Below are 12,100 nucleotides of genomic sequence, written 5' to 3' on the forward strand. Positions count from 1 at the left end.
AAGGGGACCTGGGTCCACTTGGGGCTGGATGAAGAGACTCTGAGATCGGAGAGGCAGCAGCATCTCCGTGTGTATGTCCAGATAAACAGTCAACCAGATACATTAGTGCAAGCTCCACACAGTTTGGCTTTTCCCATGATGGTTCTCCCCTCGGGGGTGCACAGAAGACAGGAGCGTCAGTGGGGTGACCAGGGACTTCAGGGAGTTGAAAGACATACGATAAATAAAATGAAAAAATTACAAAACTATAGGGACTTGGAGATCCCGTGTCCTAACGAACCGTCCAGGGGTTGGCGATGGATCCCCAGGCGCCGCACTGCCCATCGGACGGCCTGCCTCACCCTTTCAAGGTAAGGCAGGAACCCTTTTTCCAGACAGCGAAGAAGGGAAAGACTTTGCTGGAGAAGGAGGCAGCGAAGGTGAAGATGGGCGCCTGGGTGTCGGCGTCCAGCAGGGCCACGCGCCCCGCCTCATAGTCCAGGGCGACGGCCACGCGGCGCGGGATGTCGCTCAGCGGCAGGTCGGTCCCCGGGGAGGTGCTGGCCCAGCACTGCTGGTGGGAGAGGACCACCGCCCAGACGCCGTCCTCGGCGCTCAGGCCCTGCTCCCCCTTCCTCCTCACCTCCTCCCCGACCACCCCCACCGTGCATCCGCCGCCGTCTCCCAGCTGCACCTCCACCTGCCAGTGATGGCGCCCGGAGGAGAAGCCGGGGGACCCCAGCACCACTGGGAGACCCTCGAAGCGCAGGGGGCTGTCGGGCAGGTTCTGCTTCTGCCGGGTGTACCTCACAGACTTCCTGTCCTCGGAGAGGACCAGGCTCCGGCTGGCGGTCTGAGGGTCCAGAGTGACGACCCCTATTGGGAGGAAGGCGTGCGCATCAGAACTGGCGGCTCCAAAAATGTCCCTAGAGCGAGCACTGTGAGTGGGGGGCACAAAGAGCATCGGCCTTGTGCAGCCTGTCATTGTCCGGCTTCTCAGAACCTCAGTTTTGTTCCGGGAGGCAGAGGATGACATGTATACCTGACCAGCAAGGGGTGCTGCAAGGCTTTGCCTCTCAAAGTGGGATCCATGGATCAGGACCATCCACTTGCCTGGGAGCTTGTTAGAAATGCAGAATCTTGGGCCCTAAGCCAGACCTACTGCATCAGAATCTGTATTTTAGTAAGACCCCCCAGTTGAGTTTTCTGCAAGTTAAATTTGAGAAGCAGAATAAGGTGATGCTTTTGAAAATAGTTTCTAAATTAAACACCAATTTAAAAGTCGTATCTGACTCTTCGTGACCCCGTGGATTGTAGCCCACCAGGCTCCTCTGTCCATGGAATTCTCCAGGCAAGAATACTGGAGTGGGTTGCCATTCCTTTCTCCAGGGGATCTTCCCATCCCAGGGATCGAACCCAGGTCTCCTGCATTGTAGACAGTCACTTTACCATCTGAGCCACCAGGGAAGTCTGAAATAATATGTATGTGTCATCTAACATTAACTGAGCACTTACTATGTGCCAGGTATTATACTAAGATTTTTCATACATGAATTCATTTACCTTCAACTACTTATGGGATGGGTACTATTATATTTTGTATTTTACAGATAAAACTGTGGGACAAAGAGGCTTAATGACTTGTCAGTGTCTCATAACTAGCAAAAGCTAGAACAGAGAACCCAAACAACCAGGCTCTAGAGTTCATATGTTTAATTGCTCTGTCCTTCTGTCTTGGAGTGAATGGATGAATGCACGAAGGGATAAATGAAAGAATGGCTCCCAAAGCCCCCAAGTGTTTACCTGATTCTGTTTCCAGATGATGCACCAGGTTTTCTGAGGGAAGCAAAAATAGAAAGATCTGTGACTTATTATTTCTTGTAGGCCTTATTATTATTAGACTTATAGGATTTATTAGTTCTTATTTCAAATAAATAAGGGCAGTGTGTTCTGGGAACAATGTGAGGACAGGGACAGAAGAAAGGTGGCTTCTGCTGTGAAAGAGATGATGTCTTCACCTTCCTGACTCTGCCGTGCCCATCCTTGGGGATAGGAGATGCTCAAAGCAATGGTCTCTCTGGGCAGAGTAGGATCACTAAGGGAAGGCTTAAGGGATGAGAGACGTCTTGAGCCAGGTTGGGAAGGTGAAGATGGAGCTTCATAGAAGGCAGATGGGAAACTGATGGGAATGGGGGAAGTTGCTGTCCCCTCTCACTTACCAGAGAACGCCTTCATCATCTCTGGGAGGGCGAGTATTTTCCTGTGGAGATCGCGGATCTTTTTGACAAGGTCAGGAGAAATGGCCTCTGGAATCACAAAAGTCTTCATATCACACCTGCAGACAAGTTGGTAACGTTAGGTTCTAATTCCAAAAATAATGTTTGGGTCATCCAGACCCAATGAGGCTAAAATCAGAGTCAAGAATCTTGGCATCTGTGGTGAATAATTAGATTGAGTGACATCTCTTACCTTTGCTGGAAATGTGGAGCTACTAAAGCAAGAAGCGGTTCAGCTAGACCTAAGAGGAACTAATGGTAACCACTCCTCAGGAATTAGATATAGGTGCTTTAAGAGAATGTACCCCTGGGGACCTAAGGAGAAAAGATCACTACCCCTATTAGCCTCTAGAGGGCAGTACAGTGCCATTTGAAAAACAGCCTTAAACAATCTAATTTGTGTGATGTTTGGCACAAAGGGAAAGGGGTTGAGGAGGGATGAAAAAAAGGAGATGAAAGAAATTCTATACTGCAGTGAGAAAGTCCTCAATGCTGTTCCAGCTCAGTCTTTGCTTGTCAGTCTTTGTGTGACCGACAAGCACTTCTCCTCTAGGTCTTAGCTTCTTCATCAGACCTGAAGACCTCAAAGAAACTCGTCTAGATTTAAATCTCCGACACTCTTTGAAACTATGTTTAGAGAACTTCCTGATTCATGGCCACCTGAGTTCAGCCCCGCTACATACACATGGGCAACAGTATATGAGAACTCTTCCCTAGTCACTGTGTCTCAAGTTGAGTGGCAAAATGATTGAAAGAATAGACTGGTCTGCCCAAATTTTATGTTTTTCATATTCTGTACTAAATATTTCCCCTTTGACTGACATTTTACATGATGTTAAATACTGACTCAAACACTAATAATTTCAGGAATTAAATAAGATGTTCCTGGATCAGTTCAACATAGTTATTATTTAATTTTTAAAATTATTATTATTTTGGCCATGCCACATGGCTTTTGGGTTTTAGTTTCCCTATCAACCATTGAACCCAGGCCCTAGGCAGTGAGAGCATGGAGTTTTATGCTGGGGAATTCCCCATGATTATTATTTATAACTTCACTTCTAAGGGGGAAAAAAATGTGTCCCCAACACCAGTTTAAAAAGGAACCTTAGCATACAGACCTGAGTAAATTGGGGCTTTTTATGTGTGAGAGGATGACACAGTGTGTCTACTGAAGTGCTTTTGCTTCTCTGCGTAACCACACGTAGGGGCAAGGTGTAGGACCCTGCACCTTCAGTCCCGCAATGCGTGCCTCTCCCCCTTCAAGTGCAGAGCAGGGAGAGTGGGTCCTACCTGCTCTGGTTGACTCTGACATCCTACAAAAGAAAAAAATGCACTTAGTTTCCATACATACTTCCCATCAGGGCTTCTGTACATCCTTTCCTCCTTTTCATGTCAGCTTAAAACTCTCCCTTCCAGAGAGCTGGTCTGTTTAATCACCTACTCATAGACTGTTCATTTACATCATGCTTCCTTACTCATGTGGGACTGTGTTGTCAGTTCATTAGCTGGTTCCTCTGTCTCAGCCTCATCCTAGGAGTGTGTTCTACCTCCAACCATTAGGAGATGGTGGAGAGCAGGGACCAGGCCTTGAGTTACCAGCCAGAAAATATGAAACAGGATAATATAGTGATAATCACAACAAGCACTGTTTTCTGAGTCCTTCCAGTGGGCCAGGGACTATGGTAAGCATTTTGCGTGAAATTTTTTTTTTTATGGTCTTTGCAACAACCCCATAGGGAGGTACTATTATCTCCCCATGTTTAGAGAGGTTATGAGATTTGCCAGTGTCACACAGCTGGCAGAGCTGACACAAGCCCAAGACCATCAGACTCCAAAGCCTTTGGCATGACCACAGTTTGTGACATGGGAAAGTCATCCAGCCCTTCTGGGACTTCATCTCTGTAACCTCCCTGGGCCAAAGGAACCCAATAACCGTCAGTCCCTCTCATTACACATCATCTCTGCTTCCCTTTCCTGTCTCTCTCCAGCATCATCCAGCCCCCAGCATGCTGTCCCCTTCCTGTGGGCTCCCTCTCCTATCCCACGAGCTGGTGGGGTGTCTCTCACTTGCAGAAGCTCACTTGCTGGCTGCTGACACTTCTCCTCCAGCTCCTTGACTTGGGTTCCCAGCCTGGCCACTTCCTCGGAGAGTTTGGAAAGATACTCCTCCCTTTCCTTCCAGATCTGCCGCTCCAGCTCCGTCAGCCTGGCCAGCAGGAGGCGCTGCTGTTCCCCCAGCTCCTGCTGCAGCCTCTCAAAAGCCACTTCCACCTGCTGCTTCTTGCTTTCGATCTGAGTCTGCAAGGGGTAGAAAGACAGGCATGGTTAGGGAGAAACTCACAGAGCTGGGTTCCCAGAGCCTCATCTATACACTTACTGTTGATTAAAAGGGACAGGGAGTAAGTAGTTCCAAGATTCATCCTCCCAAATAACATTATGGTATTAATACAAATAGGTAAGTGTCAGGATAAACTTACCAAGGATGAGAGTCATGCTCTCATCTCACCTAGAGATTCTAATAATAATGCACATCATGCTCTCAGAGCCAGGATTTTCAAACATCCTTCCACATCTGCAATACCATTCCTAACCCTCCCATACCATCTGTAGAGTCAGGTGGAGATGATCTCTTAGAGAGCAACTGAAGCTAGAGGAGGCTGTGATTAGAGCACAACTTATGAGAAGAGAGGGCTTCCCTGCTGGCTCAAGCGGTAAAGAATCCACCTGCAATCCAACAGACACATGTTCGATCCTGGGTCGGGAAGATCCCCTAGAGAAGGAAACAGCAACCCACTCCAGTATTCTTGCTGTGAAAATCCCACGGACAGAGAAGACTGGTGGGCTACAGTTCATGGGGTCGTGTCCATGACTCAACATGCACGAGCTGTATGAGAGAACCGTGTGGCGTTGGTCTTAGCCACCGAGGTCGCCATCTACAGGGCAGGTTTTGATGGGAGCTCAGGGATGTTGGAGATCTTCCTATCCCCAAACTCTCTCTCCTTGGTCAGAGATTCCCACAGTACGGATTTCCTCCTGGAGAACTTTGTAGCACAAGAAAAGAGATGGGAGGGAGCCAGATATCGCCACACCATTATCCCACTGTCCTCAGGGTCAGCCTTGTGATCAGTCCTAGCATGTAGACACTGGTATACATTTTCTGGCCCCAAGCTTCCTATATGAAGGCAATGATTTCAGGTAGACAGACTGTAATGGGAAGAGCAATGGATTAAGGGTTAAGAAAACCAGGTTTTAGTCATTTCATCATGAACTTGGACTTTGCCATGTGGCATTGAGAGCATCACTTTTCTGGACATCAATTTTCTGCTCTGAAAAATAATGGCTGGCAAGGTGGATCTTGGATTAGAAGATGTCAGAACCACTTGCAGCTCTGATATTGTGGGATTCCTCAAACTTGACCCCAAATGCCCTTCTGCAGAGGCAGAGGCAGAGGCAAGTCAGGGAGGTGAATAAGAATAGTCAGCCCATTCCTCCCAGCCAGGCAACAGATACCAGGCAACAAGCTGCCCCAGAGTCTGCTAAGAAAACCCTTAAATGGGGATTTCCAAGTGGGTGAAATAGGTGAACTTTTTTTTTAAATAAAGTGAGTTTTAAAAACAAATAAACATAAAGTGTTAAATAACTTTATTCTAAAGTTTGACTAGTCAGGTAGACTTATAAAAAGCATTTTTGAGCACTTATCAGAATATGGACATAATTTTCAAATACTAGAGAATATTATTTTAATATTGCAAAGTTTTAGGCCTAAAAAAGTATCATTAACTTTATGAAATCCTACAGCAGAAATCCTATAGGTCATATTTTCTCAACACTGGGAATGATAATAAAAATATCAGTTAATATATAACTAATAAGTACAATCTAGCTGCAAGAAAATTGAATTTAGGATCATTTTAAATAGCTACTGGATTAAATAGCAAATCCAAACTGATATTGCTTTTGCAGAGTCAAAGGAGTGCTAAGGAGGAAGCATTGAGACTAGAGATAAAAGACTAAATTCACCTAATTCTACCAAAACTACCTTAGTGTTACAGGAAACAATGTATACATAGGTCAAAATATCATGTTGCATACCCTAAGCATATGCATTTCTATTTCTCACATATACCTTAATAAAAGCTAGGGTGGAGGGAAAAAATGCACCCTTAAAAGAAAGAAAAGGAAAACAGTAATTCTGGCCATGTACATGCCTTATTCATTAAAGTGGAGTATTATCACTTCAGAAATTTGTGCAAAACATAAAAACACTTTCAAGTATTAAGAAAACAATTACAGGGCTTCCCTAGTGGTCCAGTGGTTGGAAGTCTGCCTGCCAATGCAGGGGACATGGGTTCAGTCCCTGGTCAGGGAGGATCCTACATGCCACAGTGCATCTAAGCCCATGCTCCGCAACAAAAGCCACTGCAAAGAGAAGTCCACACACTGAAACTAGAGAGCAGCCCCCAATCACCCCAAGTAGAGAAAACCCGCACACAGCAAAGAAGACCCAGTGCAGCCAAAAATAAATACATAGAAAATAATTACGCTCTACAAATAATGTTATTATATGATATATGGGGTAGATAGATAGATAGTGAAGTTGCTCAGTCGTGTCCGACTCTTTGTGATCCCGTGGACCGTAGCCCACCAGGCTCCTTTGTCCATGGGATTCTCCAGGCCAGAATGCTGGAGTGGGTTGCCATTTCCTTCTCCAGGAGATCTGATACATGGGGTGGGGTGTTTTAAATGAAGAAAACAAGATTTCTTTTGAGACACTGTTCTGCCACAGATGTCTCTGTGAGATATTTTATTCATGGATGCTAGGTGGATATCTGATGATTTAGAACAAAATTATACTTATTCCCAAAAGCTGTTTAATGCTGACAACCAAAAATTCTCAAAGGTTACAAGAATCCTTAAAATGTCCGATGGAGCTGATGGGAAACTTGGGGAAATTCTCAGGACCAGAAGATATTAAGAGCAGGATCCAGAAGAGCGATCAAACTGAGAGGCCAGGGCTCCACCCAGATACTGACTGATTACATGGCCCTCACTCCCATGTGGATCATACCCCACCCTGCCCCCTCAGAATAAACAAAGAAAGGTGCTGACTGGAGCCACCCCAGATGTGGGACCCCCAAATGTGAGAACCACAGGAAAGCGCACAAGAAAATAAGTTACCAAGATGAAGGGTTAAAAGAAATTAAACATCACATAACCTTCAGATACTAACAAGTTTAAAGACATGGGAAAAACAGGAAAAAACTTAATTTGAAGGAGAAAAAAAAAAAGAACTGCAAAACTGTATTTGGAAAACAACTAAATAGAAATCTCTGTGAAAACTGAGATGAAAATTAACAGAATTGAAAATTAACAAAAAATGAGAAAAGAAAATCCCCAAAGGAGAAGACAGCCTATGGGGACGTGGCCTTTACCAGGAGCACTTGGAGCTTCTGGTCTTCCCGGCTCTTCATGTCATCAATCTCATCTCTCTCCGAGCTCAGAGCTTCCAGCCGACTCCTGAGACGGTCCTGCGGAGAGAAGAATGGGCAGAAAGAGGTGGCTTAGTTCATGATTCGACTCAATTATCTACCATGTTCCCGGCACATTGTCAAGTGCTGAAGAAGTCAAAGGTAAAAAATGACCCAGTTCTTGTCTGTAAAAGATCACTATCAGGACTTTCCTGGTGGTCTAGTGGTTGCGACTTGGCTCTCTCACTGCCCAGGCCCTGAGTTTGATCCCCGGTTGGCAACTAAGATCCCACAAGCCATGCTGCTCAGCTCAAAAATGAAAAAAAAAAAAAGACCACCATGTAGAGATGGAGTCTGTCACAAGTGAATGAAGTACACACAAAATGCAACAATTGAGGTGTGTACACAGTGAGATGGGTGCACAGCAGAGGGGACAATTATGCCTGCAGGGACAAGGGAAGGTTGTAGAAAGCAGCTACCAGTTACAATGGGCCATGAAAGACAAATTTCCAGTTGGATAAGAGAATGGGAGGAACGTATTTAATGCCTCTGAACTGTACACTTAAAATGTGGTAAAATAGCTTAAAAAAAAAAAGAGTGAAGCAGACTTAGAGAGTGAATTTACAGTTGCTGGCAGGGGGAAGGATGGGGTGAAGGGATAGTTAGGGAGTTTGGGATCAACATGTACACACTATTATATTTAAAATGGATAACCAACAAGGACCTGCTGTATAGCACATGGAACTCTGCTCAATGTCATGTGGCAGCCTGGATGGGAGGGGAGTTTGGTGAAGAATGGATACATATATATATATGGCTGAGTCCCTTCACTGTTCATCTGAAACTATTACAACGTTGTTAGTTGGCTATACCCCAATACAAAAAAAAAAAAACACTAAGGGGGAAAAAAAAGAGTGAGGGGAGTGGAAAGCTTTCCAAGAAGAAGAAACTACTGAAAGTATTAGAAGCAGGAAAGAGTGTTAATTCAGCAAAATAGCAGATACGTAACGGTCAGTCTGTCTGGACACATTATGCTTGGAGAAGGTGGCTGGCAGATAAAGGCAGGATCCTGAATCCAAGTGGCCTTGAATGCTAAAGGCACGGGCTTTCTTCATACACAGAATCAAGATCCACAGGATGGTTGTGAGCAAGGGAGCGACACGATGGGCTTTGTGATTTGAGAGGCTCTGCCTCGCAGCAGACTGGAGGGTGACCAGAAAGGTGAGCGTGCAGACAGGGCCCTTGATGGAGTCTCTGGGTGACAGACGGGGACAACCTGGATTCCGTGGTGGTTGTGGGGATAATGCCGAGGGAAATATGAGAGATGGTTCCAGGGAGGCCACTTCCAGACCTGGTGACTGGGTGACAAGAGGGACCCGAGGGGCAGATAGGAGTGGATAGTGTCCCCAGGACCAGAGGGACACTGTCCTGCCACACCCTGCTTCTTGAAAAGAAGAGCAGCGCTTGTAGGATGCCTTCCCCGTCCTGCCTTCCCTCTGAGCCCCAGCTATCAGGGCCTTGCTGGATCCCATACTCAGTCTGGATCCGGGGAGACTAAGGCCACCCTGCCTGTGACCTGCAGGAGGACAGCTGCTCTCTTTCCTTCCCAGTGAAGCCGTGGCTACAATGCTCTGTGCTCCATCACTGTGGGGTCCCCTCAGGGCTGGAGCTGAAGTTCTCCAAGACTGTGAACAGCCACACATCCAACTGGAAGGAACCACGTCCCACTCAGCCTGGGGCTGCCGCAGGTCCCAGCAGCCTGGGGTTGGTCTCCTGATACAGACCGTGGCGATATCCAGCCATGGCTCTTCCTGGAGCTCTCTGCTCTGTCCCCTTCACCATCTCGGGACACTGTCCTGCCCCAGGTGGCCCGAGATGACCCCACGCCTCTTACCCGGTAAGGCTGGATGGCCTCGTCCAGGAAGCCCACGACATGGGCCTGGTGGGAGGGACCCTCCCGGCAGAACACGCAGAGGAACTCAGCATCATTCTCACAGAAGAAGTAGATCTTCTCGCCATGCTCCTCGCAGTAAGTCTCTCCAAGAGGGCCCAGGGGCACGGGGACCAGGAGGGTCTCGCTCAGCTCCTTCTCCTTGCAGAGGGTACAGAGCAGGACCCTGCCGGAGGGCTGGGCCCCCATCTGGGAGGGCGGGGGGAGGCACAGCCGGCAGAAGGTGTGTCCGCAGGCGGCGGTCACTGCATCCTCCCGGGGCCCTTTGCACTTGGAACAGGCGACCCCTTTGTGGGAGGGGGTCGAGGGCATCACAGTGTCTTCTCCAGCTCGTCCTCTCAGGCCTCTGCTTCAGTCCACATGAACCCTCTTTCCCTGAAATTGAATCACTTTACATGAGTCACAGAGGAAAGGAATGGGAGGCTGAGAGAGGGGAAGGCGAGGGTGTCCGGACAGAGAAGCCACTTGGCTCCACCTCTTGTGCTTCCCAGAGTCCTGGGCACCACTTATCAGCTGAGCGGGTTCAAACTCCAGGGCATCTCGAATTACCCAGCATTTCCCAACAGCGCCCCGTTCTCCCCTCGTCCTAGTCCTTCCGGCCCCTGGGGTGGGGAACGCAGCACACCATGAGGTCACAGGGAGATGGGGTTTCCTGGAATCCTTCCCTTGATCTCTGTGGGGTGGGGAGAGTTGGGGAGGGGACCTTGCTTCCTGTCCGGCTGAGCAGGTGGGAGCCATAAACTTCTGGCTCTGAGCTGTGCACACAGCGGCAAAGTCCAGCCGGAGTGGGAGTGCTCTCTTCCAGGAGGTTGTTCCGGGGGCTCTGCTCAATGCTGCAGGTGTGATGAGCCCTCACCAGGTCCCCTCCTCTGCCCCCTTTTCCTTGTTTCACCTCCTTGACTCTGGCTGATCTTTCCTAAACTCCTGTCCCCCCCCTCCACCTCCCAACGTCAGCATCCCCACTGGTGGTAACACTATACTTCCATTTTACCTTTTAACTGCAGCAAGGAGAAGGCAAGAAAGCATAATACAAGTGATCTGTGTTGATACAATTTAGAAAACTCAATTAATAAAAAGAAAAGACAAATAGGTTCAACCACATTTATCTAATGCTTAGTATTTTCATACTATTACATCCAATCTGATAACAGCACTTGAGGACTGGTGATGATTACAGGAAATGTAAAGTGAAAGGTAAAGCGACTTTTCCTGAGTCACAGAGCCAGAAAGCTGCAAGGCTGCAGTCAACTCAAGTCTCCCGGCTTCTAGCCGTGTGCCCTTCCTGAACTCCCAGCCAGGTCAAGGGGATCAGACAGTCATGGGTCTTCATCTGCTCGCATGCATCTGTGTATAAAACCAAGGAAAACACCTCCCATAACCCCACTGGAGATCAGCCCTCCACCCTGTCTCACTCCCTTTCCACTCCAGCTACTTTGTGTATCGACTTCCCTTCCCCCCACCTACACCCTCTGCCCCCAAGAGTGCAGTCCCTGGAGCTGTGCTGTCCAGCACAAGAGCCTCTAAATGCCCAAGGCTGCTGAGCATTGAATGTGGCTGGTCCCAGCTGAAATGTGCCGTATATGTAAAATACGCCCTGATTTCAGACTTTGTTGTTGTTTACTTGCTCAGTCATGTCCAACTCTTTGCAGCCCCATGGACTGTAGGCCGCCAGGCTCCTCTGTCCATGGAATTCTCCAGGCAAGAACGCTAGAGTGGGTTACCATGTCCTTCTCCAGGGGATTTCACGACCCAGGGATGGAACCCATGTCTCCCGCATTGGCAGGTGGATTCTTTACCACTGAGCCACCAGCGAAGCCCCTTCAAAGACTTTAGCACCAAATAAAAGGAATGTAAAATGTCTCATGACTAATTTTTTCTACCGATTACACACATTGGTAATATGTGGGGCTAAATATTAGTTTCCTGTCACCCTGCTTGTTTAATCTATATGCCGAGCACATCATGAGAACCGCTAGGCTGGATGAGTTATAAGCAATGGAATCAAGATAGGCAGGAGAAACATCAACAACCTCAGATATGCGGATGACAGCACTCTAATGGCAGAAAGCGAAGGGGAACTAAAGAGCCTCTTGATGGGGATGAGGGAGAAGAGCGGAAGAGCTGACTTAAGACTAAATATTAAAAAAACTAAGATCATGGCATCCGGCACCATTACTGCATGGCAAATGGAAAGGGAAAAGGTGGAAGAAGTGACAGATTTCCTCTTGGGCTCCAAAATCACTGTGGATGGTGACTGCAGCCTTGAAATCAGAAGATGATTGCTTCTTGGCAGGAAAGTGATGACAAACCTAGTCAGTGTATTGAAAAGCAGAGGCATTACTCTGCCGACAAAGGTCTGTATAGTCAAACCTATGGTCTTTCCAGTGGTCACGTACAGTTGTGAGAGTTGGACCATTATAAAG

At 47.6% G+C, this 12,100-nt stretch overlaps 1 protein-coding gene across 1 annotated transcript; it reads right to left on the reverse strand.

The window, feature by feature from the left end:
* Nucleotides 1-337: 337 nt before the first annotated feature.
* Nucleotides 338-9,989, reverse strand: TRIM15 (tripartite motif containing 15). The gene is made up of 7 exons (XM_081517700.1): nucleotides 9,621-9,989; nucleotides 7,691-7,786; nucleotides 4,326-4,556; nucleotides 3,549-3,571; nucleotides 2,199-2,314; nucleotides 1,783-1,815; nucleotides 338-855 (listed from the first exon to the last, which is right to left on the reverse strand). The coding sequence occupies exons 1-7, from the start codon at nucleotides 9,987-9,989 to the stop codon at nucleotides 338-340; spliced, it is 1,386 nt and encodes a 461-aa protein (XP_081373826.1).
* Between the last annotated feature and the right edge of the window lie 2,111 nt (nucleotides 9,990-12,100).

Source organism: Giraffa tippelskirchi, chromosome 8 (assembly GCF_054371585.1).
Source record: "Giraffa tippelskirchi isolate mGirTip1 chromosome 8, T2T-mGirTip1v1.2.pri, whole genome shotgun sequence".
In the NCBI taxonomy this organism is placed as follows: domain Eukaryota; kingdom Metazoa; phylum Chordata; class Mammalia; order Artiodactyla; family Giraffidae; genus Giraffa; species Giraffa tippelskirchi.

Excerpts from the sequence above, each read along its gene's own strand:
- TRIM15 (XM_081517700.1), bottom strand. The coding sequence starts at position 9,989 with ATGCCCTCGACCCCCTCCCACAAAGGGGTCGCCTGTTCCAAGTGCAAA. Across the intron at positions 7,787-9,620 it reads AGGCCATCCAGCCTTACCGG|GACCGTCTCAGGAGTCGGCT; the intron begins GTAAGAGGCGTG and ends TTCTCTCCGCAG. Across the intron at positions 3,572-4,325 it reads CAGCAAGTGAGCTTCTGCAA|GATGTCAGAGTCAACCAGAG; the intron begins GTGAGAGACACC and ends TTTCTTTTGTAG.